At 32.6% G+C, this 17584-nt stretch overlaps 1 protein-coding gene across 2 annotated transcripts in view; it reads left to right on the top strand.

Moving 5' to 3' along the window:
* Positions 1-2716: 2716 nt before the first annotated feature.
* LOC132698145 (uncharacterized) overlaps positions 2717-17584 on the top strand; it is a 32993-nt gene continuing 18125 nt past the window's right edge. The window contains exons 1-5 of one of the 2 annotated variants that reach the window (XM_060664052.1): positions 2717-3125; positions 7350-7503; positions 13212-13451; positions 16030-16238; positions 16430-16574. In XM_060664052.1, coding sequence (XP_060520035.1) covers positions 2997-3125; positions 7350-7503; positions 13212-13451; positions 16030-16238; positions 16430-16574 — 877 coding nt within the window. In that variant the 5' untranslated portion in view covers positions 2717-2996. Of the gene's footprint in view, positions 3126-7349; positions 7504-13211; positions 13452-16026; positions 16239-16429; positions 16575-17584 lie in introns of both variants that reach the window. The other variant, XM_060664051.1, reaches the window with a different exon arrangement.

Genomic DNA, 17584 nt, shown 5'->3' with positions numbered 1-17584 from the left:
GAAGTCTACTTCCAAAATTTATCAAGTGTTCGTTTTTATTGGGCCTAGTCTTAACTAATTCTTGGATTAAACAATTCAGATATCGGCGATCGGAAAAACATTGAGTCAATGCTGTTTCTGTGCGATTACCTACTAGAACTGCGGTTCTACCTACCAGTTTTTCCTGGATATATTCAAAAATATGTATATTTAATTCCGAATTTGCAAGGGAAGCGTAACCATTAATTAAGCTTTGGCATCTGTTGATAAATTTATTTAAGGTATTGCTATCACCTTCGTAAGGTTAACGGTTTTGCAATTTTGATTTAAATAGATCCCAATTTATTTGGTCTATCATTTTCTCTGAAATTTTTCTTTCACTAAAGATGTTAGATGTTTGAAAATTTCACTAATTTCAGATTCTACGTCACTACTTAATGCTTTGAAATATTAGCAGCTTGTTTCTGATTCACAATTTAACATCAAAAATTGTTCGATTAAAAAATGTTTTTGTTTCCCTAACTACTTAACATCCGATACGTCCTGCATAAAATTATCCCTATTAAAAGTCTTAACGGAGGATCTCAAAGGGGCGAAAGGAAAAAATCGCACTTACGGTTTTCTCTGCCCTGATCCGTTGTTGCACACTGCCTAGGAGAGTCTTCTCTGGATTCGCGAAGTTCTTTGGATTGCGCTGTACCGGTTGAAACCACTCCTCAGAGTAGCCTAATTCGGTATGTGTCACTTTTCCGCACGATGCGACGTACACACACTGTTCGCATCCGAAAAGCTGACAATGTAAATCTCACGGTGTCCTATCCTTATTACGTGGAAATCATTGTACATAACTCTCAGTGTCAGTCAAACATTTTATTTCAGATGTCGAGAATGCTATTAAACTTTTTCCTTATAATATAAAAAATACCTCAAAAGCTAAATTTACTTACGCACTTAAAATAAAAAAGATTGAAGATGAAGAGTTGATTGTATCTAGGCTGACAAGGGTAATATTACAGTAATCATGTCAAAACAAACTTATATAAACAAATCGAAGATATACTGATGAATCAGAATTACTACGAGCAACTCAGAAATGGCACAAATTCTTCATATGAACAAAAATCAAATAAACACGTGAAACTTTTAAAAGATCACGATGAGACCACTAAAGAAACTGCAAAAACTGCGAATACTTATAATCAATTTTCTGCAAAATTTTATGGTTTCCGAAAATTCATGAACCACAGTTATCACTAAGACCTATCCTAATTTCGCGTACAAATAATTTTTGACTGATATTTTAATTAAAGCATACCTTTGAATTTTATTCCTTCAGTAATGGCAAACAACTACCCAACAACTATATTCTAATCAGTCAGGACGTGGTCTCTTTGTTTTGTACCAACTTTTTAAAGAAACATGTAGACGACATAATCACGTCAGTCCCCAGTGACGGAGTGGAAGAGATTCTAGAGAGATACAAAAGTCATTAGAGATATCAACAATACAAATCAAATTACAAATTAAAGATTAAAGATTTGCAATATCAAAAATTCTAACAATTCAACCAAACATCAAGGTTGTCCATATGCAGATAAAGTCTGGTGGGTTTTAACGTAGGTCCACGTTATTTGCTGCGCTGATTCTTGTTCGATAGAGTGGACTGTATTTTTCGAATAACTTTATTTTTTAACTTTTACAACTTAACAAACTTTTACAACTAACAAACAAAGAAAAAAAACATATGAAAATGAATAACGAAGCTTAACGTTTGCTAGCACGGGTTGTAATGTCGAGACCCAGCGTTCCGTGGTCTCTCTTAAGGGTCGGCAGCGCCGATCCCTTTTTTGCAGGCAACCTTTTTTTACGGTGCTCGCGATGTTGCCGTTGCTGGGCAGTTTTGAGGATTGACCAAAGTCATTAGGGACTGTCTTCACTAAACTTAAGGAGATACAAACCACTGAGAACAGTAATGTAGTTTATAGCATACCACGTAACCAATGTGATTGTGTGTACATAGAAGAAACATCAAGAGTGTTGAAAGATCAACAGACAAAGGTGGTTGTTGACTCAATAAAATAAAGTGTTCATTAGCAGCCCATGCAAATCAATTACATCACAATTCCATTTTTAATGAAACCAAAATCTTACACTGGGAGTATTGTGTAAACAAAAGACTGTTTCTAGAATTGGCAGAAATTTTAGAAGCCAGAGCAATAAATAAAAGGACAGAAAGAAACGAACTCAGTGTTTCATATTCAAATTTACTTTAAAAACTACCGATTGTAACACCACATCTCGTAACAACACTTGTGACATCAGTTTAATCTAAAATGTAACAGAATGACCTTTTTAACGAAGTATGACGGACACATCTTTTACTTAGTAACCTGCAATTTATAGAAAATAGTAACTTCTGTGATTGATTTGTGAAAAGCGAAACGAATGATTAATTTATGGTTTCTAAATTGTAGCCCCCGAAGAAGAAAATAAATATTTTATATTTCTACTCTATGTTATTCTCTTCTATTCTAAACAGCATCGTCGAAAAACTAAAACCGATAAGCATTTCTGTAAGTAGGATAATAAAAGGTGGAAACAGCGATTGAATATTGAATCGAAATTCGAATGCGATGCAGCATGTAATTGACCATTATATTTATGGAGATGTATCGTGTGCATCGAAAAATCAATATTTTCGAGTTTGAGCAGTCCAGTAGGAAAAGAAGAGCGGCGCGTATTCCTGCTGCGACGAAACATATGTTTCGCACAAGGTATTATTTAGGCAAAACAATCAGTGACAAGTTAATAAATTTATAGAAAAATATAGTGCGTCGTGCTACAAATTCGTTTCCCTATAAAACTCGCATCCAGTTTTTAGTTGCCTACATCTCATCTGCGAAGGGGCGTGAAAGTTTATTCTAGCATCTGGCGCATTTTAATTGACTTCTTGCGGCTACCGTGACAAAAATTGAGAATTTTTGCGTACTTAAATCTGGAAAGTGATATTTCTCAATATGAAGATGGCAACGTATGCAGGAATGAGTCTGAGGGGAGAAGTAAGGGAAAGTGTTTCCTTGGACGAGGACGATTTAAGCGACGTGGAAGACGAAGTTTTCATAAGAGACGGAAAAAACGGTTATAAGGTAATCGATTAATTAGCGAACAAACAGTAAATAAATTATAAAATAAAATGTTGAAATTCAAAACAACCTGAGTACTTCATTCATTTAATTACAATAACAAGTAATAAAAATGATTATTCTTGGTCCTGCCGATTGTTTAAACGCCGTTTCATTACATTAATGATGTCATTTAGTGATCGTTTAGCGATGCTCTGCCAATGTTGCTTCTTTTTCTTGTTAAAATATAAAATTTTTGTGCCTTCCTTCTCTCTTGTTATTATTAAAGTCAATCGAAACAGGATTTTGCTAGGCGCAATAAAACATTAAATAAAATAATATACATGGTGTTACTTTCGTAATTCGAGATTCAAACATAAAAGTTCATGTAAACACGTGTCCCAAAATGTCTGGTTTGCAACAGGTGTCCAAATTTAAGAAACCATCGGTTTTATGTCTCAATGATAATTTTGGTTAGTTTTGGTAATAAAACATTGGTCACTATTTACGACGCTTCGGGACTCTTCCTGCGTCGATTGTTTATATATCAAACTTGCTTACGTTTCCCCTAGCACAAAAATCGAAAAATCTTCGGTTATCAACTCTCTAAAAAACTATATCAAACCGAGTCATTGAAACCACAATTAAAACAATTTTAACCGCAACTCGGACTTTACCTTTCACCAATATGGCAATTAGTCATCCGAGACAATATTCATGTCTCTCCTTTAGCTCCGAATTCTTCAAGCAATAGATAAGCAGATACACAGTAGAATGCGTATCACTTTTGGTGAAGCTCAGAAAAAGCTAACGAAACGCCAACAAGTCTGATTAACAAAAAACCGACGCAGGAGAAATCCAGAAGATTTGTACTAGAAAAGCCTGTGGAAGTTACTATGAAAAAAAAGACATTCGCAAACTACTGGATGGTAGTTATGAATTTTATTATTTAGCGAAGTTTAACTTCTAACAAAATTATATACTAATTTACTAAAACTTTTTATAAACTTGTACATATTTTTCAAATTAATCAGCTAAAAACATAAACATATACATAAAATCATTCATTCCTGCTAGTGTGTATTAAACGGCTACGTAGCTACTATATCGAAATGAAAACTTTTTTTTACACATTTTTAACATATAAATTTGCGCTTAATTTTATGTGAATTATAGATACAATCATCTGTCAAAACTTATCCTATTTTTTTCGGAAAAATTAAAAAAAAGTTGAGAATGAAGATTAAAATTTAAGATTATTTTCCCCTCTCTTCACTTAAAAAAAATTATATATACACTAAAGCACTGGTCCAACAATATAGTATAAAATGATTCCATATTATAATGAAACTATGTATTTATTTAGTTTAAACTTTATACCTAAACCCAACAGTGATTGAAAAATTGAAAAACATACCGAAAAATTTTTTGTTGGCACGGGAAAAATGAAATTAGTTTCCATAATACGAAACGATAATTTTTAAACAAATTTATTCTAATTCACGCGTTCTCACCATGTTTCAAGATTTTTAGTTGTGTTATCAAGAAAAGGGTCATAGATATTAGAAATTTAAAATAATTAGAGATTCACATCTAAATTTCAAATTTCAGAAATGCAGATTGTTATACTAAGTGCCTAACCTAGTAGTCGCAAACCTTTTTAATGTGTTGAGCTACTTCGATAGTTTTGAGAGTGAGATACCTAAATTAAATAAGAAAACCATCCTCGCATCCACGGCCGTCTGGGGATGTCAACCACGAAAAATAAACACAATTGTTCAAGACCCTTTTGAACAGTAATATTTTTACTCTTTATTTCTACTCGTCTCATCGCTGTTTTAGCGGAAAGTTGCAGAGACCCTATTGAAGACACTATCTCGTTTTTATTTCTAAAGCTGGCAAATAATGAATCTGTTGCTTCCAAAAAATACTGTTTTACTATTTCTCAGTCTTTATAAGGTGTCTTCTTCTGTGTATTTATCTGGAACACACGGTATGACGCTTCAGTTGCGGCCTTATTTTTGTCGACTGTACTTAAATATATTAATTGTTGTCCAATTAACTGTTATTTTTTTCCGTTTTTCCTTTCTGGCAACAAAATGTAATGGGAATCATTTCTCAAAATTTGAGTGTACACTTTTATAAGGGCTCTTAACATTTCCTTTTTTAGCAACGGAAACAGAAATATTACATAACAAATACATATTTTAGCCTTTAGAGCAAATTTAATAGCAGAATCAATGAAAATCAAAGGAATATTATCGATAACACACACACCAAATTTTCAATTGCGAAATCCACAAAATTAGTTATAGATGATTTCAGTTTTAAATGGCACATTTTTAATTGTTTGAAGTTCTTTATTAATAATGAAACTGGTAGTAGAAAAGTGATTAGAGTTAAAAGTGAAAAGAAACCATTTCCTAATATTATTTACACAACTTCTGGATTCCCCCTGCATTAGTTGTTGATGAATCGAACGTGTGAACTATTGGCTTCTTCAGAGCTTCACTAAAACTGGCTCGGGGTTTATTGTGTACCTGCTTATATATTGTTTGAGGGGGACTGAGCTAAATAAGGGGCATGAACGTTGTCTCAGATGGCCATTTCCTATATTGGTGAAAGGAAAAGACCTGAGTCGCGGTTTAGATTGTTTGGTTCCTTGTTGATTTCTATAGATTCCCAGATTTTACGTTTGCAGAAGATTTGATAGCATGCAAGAAATTTAGTTTTATCTAATAAAATTTGATATCCGATTTTGTGATAGTATTCGGCAACTGCTGATGAGAGATTTGTGTAGTCTTAAGGCTCTTTCATGTGCTTTGAGTCTAGTTTATATTTTTCTTCTTGTATCTCCAATGTATTTATTGCCGCATTTACATGGAATACTGTAAAGCCCTGGTGTTTCAAACGGAATTTTGCTTTTGATGGATCGAAGATAAGAGATTTTTGGACCAGTGGTAAATCTGGTTTTGACATTATATTTCTTAAGAACTTTTGACATGTGATAAGTGATGTTTTGCATACAAGGAAGGACAACAGTAGCAAGTATGGTGTTGCTTTCCAACCCATTGTCCTTGGAAGGTTGTGGTGAAGTGAATTTTATAATGGAACGCTTAATTTCTCTAATATGGAAATTATTAGAGCGAAGAACAGATGTCTGAGATAGTTTTACGGCTCTCTAAACAAGAGAGCTGATCAGCGATAATTTTTGGGCTGGATGGTGATGTGACACCGCATTAAGATATCGGTCTGTGTGCGTAGGTGAATTTTCTATTGATAAGAATATCTAAGAATGGGAGATCATTATTAGTTTGCAATTCAATCGAAAAACGTATGTTAGGGTATATGGAGTTTAAATGGCTTAGAAAATCTAGGAGGGATTCTTGACTATGAGGCCAAATATCAAAAGTACATCAACGTAGCGTTTCCATAATTTTTGTTTTAGTGTGAAGGTGTCGAGGGTCTTCCCTCAAAGGCTTAAATATATTCGCGATAACTGGTGATAATGGAGAACCGATAGCTGTCCCCTCCTTTAGAGCCTCTTTTACATATTGAACAAATGTATGCAAAAAACCACATCAACTTAAAAATTATATTTCAATATACAATACAATAAAAATACTTCTGTGTGACTTGTTAATCCTGAAACATTTTAACTATTGCGACAGTCTCTATATTTGTTGCTGAACAGTTGCAGATAGTGAGCGCGTATAAAAAATGCAAAATTCATATCTCCGACTATTATATGGAATAAGAAAATCTCAGAGAATTAGTCACAAAATTAAGGAAACTGGTTGGCTCTGTATGCCTATATTATTAATTCAAGATCTCCACCAAATCGTTATAATACAAAAAGTTTTAGAACTGATGTCTACAATGTTAACCAAACTTACCCAAATTACTATCCTGCCGTAATATTTCTAAGATTAGCATAAAGTAAAATTAGTAGTTAATGTTGAAATACATTTACATAATCAGTATTTATTTCTTCCTTCTCAATGTCAATCAATACGTCTTTAAAAAACATATTCATTTTATATTAATATATAAACTTCACATAATTTATTGTTATTCTCCTTTCTAAATAATATATTATTAATGATTAGTTTAACAACAACTTTTATTTTATTATTTTTATATCGAGTTCCTGCACTGTAAACTCACCTATCAGCATTAGCTTCTGAAACGCCCTGCATATGGAAACATACGATGTATTTCGTTAATTAATTGATACGTGTTTTGTAGTTGGCGGAAGAGATGAATGTGAAAAGGCCGCTTATGGCGCCCAGAAGAAAAGCCCTGAAATCGGATGCCGGATCAAGATTAAAACAGAAACACAATTGTAGGGTATTCTGGAAGCCTTGCTGTTATGTTTTTGCTGCCCTTAGTGTATTAATTGGTAAGACTATCGATAAGTAGCGAAATATACGGGATGTTGTAGGTTGGTGAAAACAGAGCTTAAAATATTCAAACTTGAAATGAATAGGATAGCAATTCAAAAATTGAAAGAATCTCTCTATCGTTTGATTTAGTTTTGGCCGTGCTGTTCCTTACCAAACCCAGTGTTTGTAAATTTTTCAACTATTCGGCCAGAGTTCACCTCTTAAATTGAGGTGTATTTGGGTATACTGTAAGAAATAACTCACATACTTCCGATTGGAACGCTTCCAATCATTATAACCGACCATGATTAATACTTACATATTTATTGATAGAATAGTATTGATGTAGTACTGTCTACTTCTAAAATAAAGCCTCCACATAATTATCACTTGTAATTAAAAAAAAAACTGTATTTTTTTATGTAAAAATGTATGTGTCGTGGGATGGGAACAGTTTGAAATGTAATAAGCAAAAAGTTATGCAAAAAAGTAATAAATCACACATACCAGATTGAAACAAAACTTTAATTCTTCGAAAATGCAATTAAAATAAAACACAAAAGCACACTAATTAAGCCAAAGTGTACTTTTCTCCACGAGCTCTTATTACCAGCCACATACGTCTCGGTAATCACTCAAAAAGGCCTTATGTGTCCAAAATTCGTTGTTATTGCAGGATATCTCGGTTATGAGTACACCTGGAAGTGTGCGATTTTCGGGCCATGGTGCTACTTTTTTGTGAAACAAAAGATGCTGTCAGCAGAATGTTCTTATCCCATAGCATTTGCAGCACCCCTCGTATCTCCGTTAATATTTAAGCTATTGAAAACATACGTCTTAGAGATTATTGTACGTAGAATCTAATGGAGTAGCTAATTTTTCAGATTTTGTTTATTGTTTGAATTATGACATAAAGTTGTGCATTTTTAAATGTGACACCCTGTATAATTTTATGTCATTGTATTGCGTTCGCTAAGGGCTTTGCGAATATATACCACATGTTTTTAATTTTAGTTGTGTGTGTGCAATTTTTGTTTAAATTTATTATTTGGTTGGCTCCAACCAAAACAAAAAAAAAGGCTTGGTCTCTCAAATTATTATTGGTACAAAAAGTACTAAATATTGCAGTTTTCTTCTTCTTCATCGGCATTTTCCTTTACGAATTCGCCGTTTTTATCCTCCACAGTTGTCTTACATTCCAGTCCCCTACTCTCAGATCTCTATCAATCATCGCATGTCCAATGTATGTCTCCCATCTTAGTGCCGGTCGTCCTCTTCGTCTTTTCCCTGGAAGTTCCCATTCCAGTACTCGTTTTGGCCATCTGTGTTCGGGCATTCTTTGTACGTGAGCATACTATTATAATGTTTTCTAATTTCCTGGTTATCGAGCATTCTATTCCCATTCGTTGCCACATTTCTGCAGTTCTTATTTTGTCAGTTCTTGTGACTTGTGGACATCTTCTCATAAAGTCCAATCCGACCGTTCTTTTTTTTTTCCTATCGTTGTTGTCATTGACCACACTTCTGCTCCATATAAGGCGACATTTTGAATTATGCTTTGGAAGATTCTTTTTTTGTTTTCTTTTCTAAGATTAGTATTCCATGTCAGTCCATGAAATGCTCTTGTGGCTTGTTTTCCTCGTGCTACTCCACATGTACCATCTCGGTGTATTGTGGATACTTGTAAGTTATTAAGTTAGGCTATTATTCATTTCGTCCTATAAATTCAAATTTAAATCTGTGGGAATTGAAAATAAATATGGATAAAACCGAATATTTATGTATTGCACAAGCAGATTTAAATTTGAATTTAGAGGACGAAATGATTAATAGCTGCCATATTTTCACGTATTGATTCACGGATGGAAAATTATGTTGAAAAAATATTCCGGGATATCATCCGTTCGTTTGTTGAACTCCGACTGGAATCCAGCATCCGACTGGAATCCTGCAGACGTTTCGCCAAGATCTTACTTGGCATCTTCAATGCTCACCCTCCGAAAACACTTCCAACACCATTAAGACCTATCGTATCCTGTATACAATCACCAACAGAACGTAGCAAATCAAAATAAATTGAACATCAAACACTCGATAGACTTTAAACATAAAATAAAAAATTTAAAAATACCAGATGGCTACATTCTAGTTTCGCTTGAAGCCGTGTCATTATATACGAACATACCCTTCGAGCTTATCACACAAGAACTTAAAACAAAATGGGATAAAATTAAACTACAAAGATATTCCTCCCGATGAATTTTTAGTAGCTTTAGATTTTACTCTAAAATCCACATTTTTTTAATCCAAAAGTATGTTCTATAAACAAGTCGAAGGTTATGCAATGGATATGACAATTTCAAGTAGCACAACTTGTTATGGAGTATCTAGAAGAAAATGCTATTAAAACCATTCAATTCAATTTACCTTTTTTTCATCAATATGTCGTCGAAATCATAACTGCAGTTCCAAAAAGAAAAACAGACTTATTACCAAAGTCCTTCAATAATTTTCACAAAAAATTAAAATTCACGCCTGAAATTGAAAACCAAAATAGGATTAATTTTATGGATTTATATCTACATCACGTACAAAATAAAATAAGAACAAGGAAACAAAATCATCACGTTATCTAAATTTTAAATCTTCAGACAGAGCAATAATGATATCCGATCCAGAAGATAGAGCAGACGCAATTGAAAAAGCAAAACGCACACTTCTAGAAAATAATTATCCTAAAAACTTAATTAATAATATCTGTAGTAAACGTACCAATAAATTTTATAATAACGCAAATAAAAGCCAACATCAAAATACGCAAAGTAAGTATATATTACTACCATATATACTTGGGTTATCAGAAAAACTCCGAACCATTTTCAAAGAATACAAAATTCAAATAGGACACAAAACTTATAATTTACAAAAAACATATCTCTTCACTAAACTTAAAACAAAAATTTCAGTTGAAAAAAGAAGTAATATAGTATATGAAATTCCATGCTCTAATGGCGATAGTGTGTATATAAGACAAACAAGCCGACATTTAAAAAATATAATCAACTGACATAAGTATGACAAAAAAAATAAAACAGCTCTTTATACTCATTGTGACAACACGAAACACACATTTAATTTTCAAAAAGTTAAAGTGGTACTAACATAACAAACACCAAAAAAAGAGGACTTTATGAAAGTATAGAAATCCAAAAAACAAAAAATTACAAAATCGATTTTAAAGGCCTTAACAAAATATGTCATTCAATTTTAAACTAACAAAATTAAATTATGGAATATATTTACTAATAAAAAACATATACATCTATTTTGCATGCCATTCTATTCATTCTATGCCATTGAGAATATATATATATATATATATATATATATATATATATATATATATATATATATATATATATATATATATATATATATATATATGTATGACACGATATTCCGGGATATCATCCGTTCGCTCGTTGAACTCCGACTGGAATCCTGCATCCGACTGGAATCCTGCAGACGTTTCGCCAAAATCTCACTTAGCATCTTCAATGCTCGCGCTCCGAAAACACTTCGAACACTCGGAGCGCGAGCATTGAAGATGCCAAGTGAGATTTTGGCGAAACGTCTGCAGGATTCCAGTCGGATGCAGGATTTGCAGGATTTCAGTCGGATGCAGGATTCCAGTCGGAGTTCAACGAGCGAACGGATGATATCTCGGAATATAGTGTCATCACATTTTTCCATCCTTGAATCAATACGTGAGAATATATATATATATATATATATATATATATATATATATATATATATATATATATATATATATATATAATTCTTGTAGAAAAACTGAAAATCTACTATTCAAGAAATTTAAAAAAAGCACAAACCTTATAAATTTAGGTTCATATTTTGCATACCCGGAACCAACAACAAAGTAAGAATTTTTCTTATTTTTATTTACAAAATATCAACAGAGATAGGGATTTTCGTAGGAAAATAATCTGGTCTGATGAAGCTTATATACAAGACCGCAAAGCACTGGTCGGTCCTCCTGGCACTCGTTACTGGTCCTCGCGAGCAACAAGGCATATTCCGCTTTAGTATTTCCAGTTTTATTTTAGGAAGTAAGATAAAATTTTGTATACTTGTACGAATGTAGCCTCACAGTAAATAGATATCTGGAAATACTGGAAAATATCTTACCAGAAATATGCGAAGCAGTCCCCTAAGTTTAGCTAAACAATACATTTTTTCAACAGGACAGAGCTCCTGCGCATAATTTTCATATTTAAGCAATATTTTTCCTAATCATTAGATTGGCACACCTGGTCCCATAAGATGGCCATTTAGGTCTCTAGACTTATCAGTACTTGATAACTTCTTATGGGTTACCTTCAAAATCAAATTTACAAAAATCTGCATCATACAATGGAAGATCTGTGAAATGCAAAGGGAATTAAGAAATGCGTTACGCAGAACAAGAAAATAATGACGTCAATTTGAGCAGTTTCTCCAGCTGTAAATTTAGATTTACGTGTAGCTTTTTTTTTTCTTCTAAGAAATACAATACAAATAATACAAATTTAAACTAAATTTACAAGAGGAAAATAAATAATCCGGATAAAAATACTGCTTGAATAAATTTTTAAGTTAAAATAATAATTTAGTACTTGAGAGTATTTAATATTAATGAACTAAAACTAGCTAATTGTTAAATATATAAAATTATGATGCGAAATTTTCAAAATCATCCTGTAGCTCAGAAACGCAATGGGATAAGAGAATTCGAATTGGTAGCACCATGACACGTAAACCGCGACTAGTTTTACTCATAATTTCTATGTTGACGAATCTGCCATCATATATGGTCTCAGCATGATCAATCAGATTTTAGTCAGGGCTTCTTGCTAGCCAGTTCATATAAATCAAACTGTCCCCTATACGAGGCCCAAAAGGGACTACGTGAGGTGTACCGATCAGTGGTTAACCTGCTCTTGTTTACAGGCACCAATTCTGTGCATTCGTTATCTTATAAGATCACCAAAACTTTGATTCTAAATAAAATTGCATTGGTAGCGACGTTTTCCAGGTCGTCAATACACAGACATATGTCCATCCGAGGTATTTAACCAGAACCTAAACTCATATGTAAAAAGGACATTTTACCATTTTTCCAGTCCCCAACTTACATGGTCTCTGGCAAGTATTAAGCTGGCACCATGGTGCTCTCAGGTTAATCTCGGATCATTTGCTGGTATCATAGGGTGTATATTGTGTTCTCGTAGACGATATCTTAAAGTTTGCACCGAACAATAAACAACTCGCTTCTTTTTATTCCTTCTCGACTTTTTATTGTTTAAAAATATTCTTTGCATACCTAATAAAAAATAAAAACCTTGGCTGTATACGAAATTTTAAGTGATGCGATATATTTTGTGAGGTGTAGAGTTGTGATCAGATATCAACTTCTTATTTAATTAAATTAAGTAGTTAAATCTATGAAGATATCTAGTTTTGTAATTTATTGATAGTAAAATAATATCCATTAAGACTATTATTTGCGAACTACTCTGATTTAATCTGAATCTGAATTAATATAAGAAATTGATACCCAAATTATTTTGCTTTAACATTTTCCAGTACGACTTGTTATAAATATAGTTTTCCCGTCCAATTCTAAGGTTCCCTTGATTATGTTCTAAATCTTTTATTTCAGGGCTTATAGCTTTAGTGGTAGTTTTGGTGTCACTATATCCGTTACCACTCGACAAATTAAGAGACTGGGTGATATCCACCGCGAAAATCGAGAAAACTCCTAAGCTTTTGCCCTGCAGCAATTTGAAAATCACCGATGTTTGGACCGTTAATCTACCGACGCTAATCACCGACTCGCCTGTCAGAAGTTTGGATGTGAACGGCGATGGAATTGATGACATTCTATTTGGTTTCGGAACAGGTAAATGAAAAGAAAAGCTCTATAAAAGTCATGAACAAAAAAAATAAGGAGAGGCAGGAGGTTAACTCCCGTCGGTATTATGTTGTCATTTTATTTTTTTTACTATAGTATCTAAAAAGGTTTGCATGTTATACATAAGAAAAGTGAAATTTCTGGTCAAATTTGAGGAATCTCTTTTTTTTTATTATTTTTAGGCTGAACTTTAGATAAACTTGACAATTTTAACGTGCGTATTTAGTTGATTGATAAATGTTGCTGTTTTATTCACTATACAGGGTTAATTGAATGGTTGCTTCATAGATTTAATTTTAAATAATTACGTTACTGTTTTTTCTAAAAGGTCTTTCGTGAGAAACCATTCATTTTTTACGGTTTGCTTTTTGGTTCGTTGGTTCAAAATGAACTGGCCAGCATGTTCGCCTGATCTCAACCCCATATAGCATGTAAGAGAGCCTTAGTGTCCCGGTTAAGTTTAGCCCTTCAGGAGAAATGGTAAACTATTTCTCAAGACGCTATACGTAACTTACCATATACAGGCAGTTATTAGAGCCAGATATGGCAATACAAAATATTATTGAACTGAGATGGCGTTTACTTTATGAAAATATATTTAACATAATTAAATTAGAACAAAATAGTTGCAAATAACTCTGAACTCCATCCATCCCATGGTAAACACCGAATCCAATATTTATAAAATAATAAAATACATAGGAGAGTTTAGCAAGAAAATGTAATAACATCTTTCTATATTAGGTTTTAAGAAAACCCAAGAAAACTTAGTCATCAAAAAATAAAAAACTCAACATTCCGGAGTTGTGGATTCGGATCCCAAAATTCATGTCTGACAAAAGGGTGGAATATTTAACAAACCATTCACGAATATAAAAGAGAGTATTAAAATTAAAATTCGGATTCTAAATATGCCATTCATTGAAATTCAGAAACGCACCAGTTTGGCGACAACTTTGATGTTTTACAAGTGTTCGAAGTGTTTTCGGAGCGCGAGTATTGAAGATGCCAAGTGAGATTTTGACGAAATGTCTGCAGGATTCCAGTCGGATACAGGATTTCAGTCGGAGTTCAACAAGCGAACGGATGATATCCCGGAATATAGTGTCATCACATTTTTCCATCCTTGAATCAATACGTGAAAAAAAATATATATATATATATATATATATATATATATATATATATATATATATATATATATATATATATATTTTGATGAAGACACGGTGTACAAAATATTAGATTAAGTTTGTTATAAAAAAAATGTTTCTTTAGATTAGTTTAGTTGAAATTGAATAGGTTTGTTAAAAAATAAATAAATTTCTGTTGAAGGAACAAACTCAAAAAACCGTAAAAACTGAATGGTTCTTAACTTTAAAGAAAATGGTAACATAATTATTCCACAGAGTGTTTTAAAATTAAGGTAATGAAGCAACTATTCAATTAATCGTGTATAATAACTAAAACGACTAAATACGTGTATTAAAATTGGGTATTTTATCTAAAATTTTCAAATTTCACTGAGTGACCATCAGAATTGTCCAACGTGTCTGAATACCATATAACTATTGAAAACCGACCGCTCCCAACCGGCAACTAAAGTGCCGGAAACTCCCGAAGAGGTTCGCGACAGTATTTAAGACACTTAAAGTTAAATTTGCTAAAGTCTGATCAGTGCATAACTGTGTATTTTAGAGTAGGGAGTAAAAAAAATTAAATTTCTAAAAAAAAGTTACTTTTAGGGCATTTTACAAGATGGATGCGGTATACGGGGTGTGGCAGTTTTATATTAAAAACAAATTCATATAAATATAGATCAATAGTTTCTAGATACGAGAATAGTATTTATTATTTTGCAATAAAATATAAAATCTAAACGTTATTATCTGTTATTTGTATATTTACAATTTACATTGATTAGAATATTTATTTACCTCCCTAAGTTTTATTAAAGAACACAACTGTCATGTATAATTTTATTATAAAAAATAGAAAAGATGTCTAAGGTAATAAAAGAAATAATAACTTGAACTAATTTATAATGATTTTTATAAATTATTTCTATTGAATCCCCGCTATTTGGATACAGTAAGCCTTTTGCAGAAGCAATAAATAATTAATAATCAATAAATAATTAAATTTTTAACAAACGGCGCACTGTAAATATTGAAACCTATAAAAGACGATAAGGCAAAAAACCTTAACATTTTTGAATTTAATTTTTTTGCTCTCTCTTATAATAAACTCTTTGTCTAAGTAAGACCACCCTATATGTCACTGGACGAATTTTAGTTTAGAATTACACAAAATTTAACGGGGTTTCTCTTATAAGTATAAAAAGAAAATGCTTATACTCATTTTTATTCAGACGTTTTATCTATGATATATAGAAAATATGTTGCCATAAGTTAAAAAATTTGATATTCATCCAACGAACAACAAACAACTATGTCGTCAATACTATTTTAACTTCAGAAAATACGAAAAATATCTCGTGTGTTAATTTGATAAATTTCGTGTGACACTTTGTACATGAAAACGATTGACTTATCTCTCGTAGCAGGTAATCATGACGTGTTGCCGCCAGATATATTTTGCCTTATATTCATGGGGGTTCCGCCACCGTGTCAGGGAGGGGTGATGGCTTTGAATGGAACAGATGGAGAGATGTTGTGGAAACTTTGGATCAACGATACGATATTTAGCCTGCAGTGCTCAGCAGATTTGAACGGAGATAACGTGATGGACTGCTTAGCTATTGGCGAATATGGGGTAAGATATGTACTTTGTTACCTGCCAAATTATTCAATAACACGAAATTCTTAAGAAATCAAGTATTCAGTTGCATATATTATTTCAACGCCTTATTATATGTACGAAGGAATTCAACACTTCCTTATAATTCAGTTATGAGGTTATTTTCTTGACTGCGTAAATATGAAGCTGACCTAACAAATTTTCAGACAATCCTGACCATCGATTCAAAAACTGGTTCGACTATATGGCAGCTAAATACCAGAAAACTGGACATTTTTGTAGGCAATTTTATTGCGGATTGCAATGGCGATAACATTTCAGACGTCATAACATCACACTCTTCATTGGAAGGTATGTGCAGCCTCATACACGATAATTTACCGGGATCCATCTAAATGTTCGGAGCTTTATGTTCGAAATCCGTTAGATAGATCTAGAAGTCTTGGAACCTTAAATTACAATGTATAAATATTTTTTCAAAAAATACATAAAATTATTAGTTCTTTAAGGGTTCTAAGGGTTCTAATTTAATATAGTATAACATTTTTTTTTGTGTGCGAACTTTTCTGCATATCTTAAGGTAAATTGTGACGTGTTGAAACAATATCGAAAAAAGCTATTTGTTTAAAAAACGAGCGGTACACAAAATTGAAACGGTTCTAAAATTAATATAAATTGAAAGGAAAGAAAATCAAAGTATAGAATATAAAATAATTGGTAAATGTTAGATCTGGGGATTTCGATATACTTGAAAGAAACATTTAAAATACACCAAATTCTAATATAGTTTTTTACTCATGACTATTAATAGTATATTATGCAACAAGTGCGGTAAACGGCATTTGACTCACGAGTTTATTTGACACGAGCGGAGCGAATACATTGACTGACATGACTGTCAGAATTGACAAACGTCAAAATTCAAGGCGTGGGAAACATGTCCGAAAACATCCGATTGCTCCCAAATCCGTGCGGTAAAATCCCGGAAATGTCCGAAGTGGCTCGGATTAGTGGGAAACGAAACTGACGTGGTAAAGCGACGCTTCCTGCACGCTAGATCGGTGGGTAATTAGGTATTTTACAGACGGGAGTAGAAAAACAATATGCTGGTTTGATAATTTAAAGAAATTTTCCTAATTAAAAAATAATGGAATTATTTCACTGTTTGTTGACAAGAGGGGATGTGTCCGATAACTTTTTTGGTACTAATAAAAATGTAAGTAGCTAAGCAAGTAATAAAAAATGTATTTACAAATTAAAGCATCCTGAATCAGAATTGCCAAACTTTTTATTAATTTTAGTTTTATATTAAAACTTTTTGCCTTTATAATACTCTAGGATTATTTACAATTTTTGAAATA

The sequence above is a fragment of the Cylas formicarius genome, unplaced genomic scaffold (genome assembly GCF_029955315.1).
Source record: "Cylas formicarius isolate icCylForm1 unplaced genomic scaffold, icCylForm1.1 PGA_scaffold_2__14_contigs__length_35257938, whole genome shotgun sequence".
Lineage (NCBI taxonomy): Eukaryota > Metazoa > Arthropoda > Insecta > Coleoptera > Brentidae > Cylas > Cylas formicarius.
Note: the sequence above shows the minus strand (reverse complement) of the source record. Positions and strands in the feature narration are given on the sequence as shown.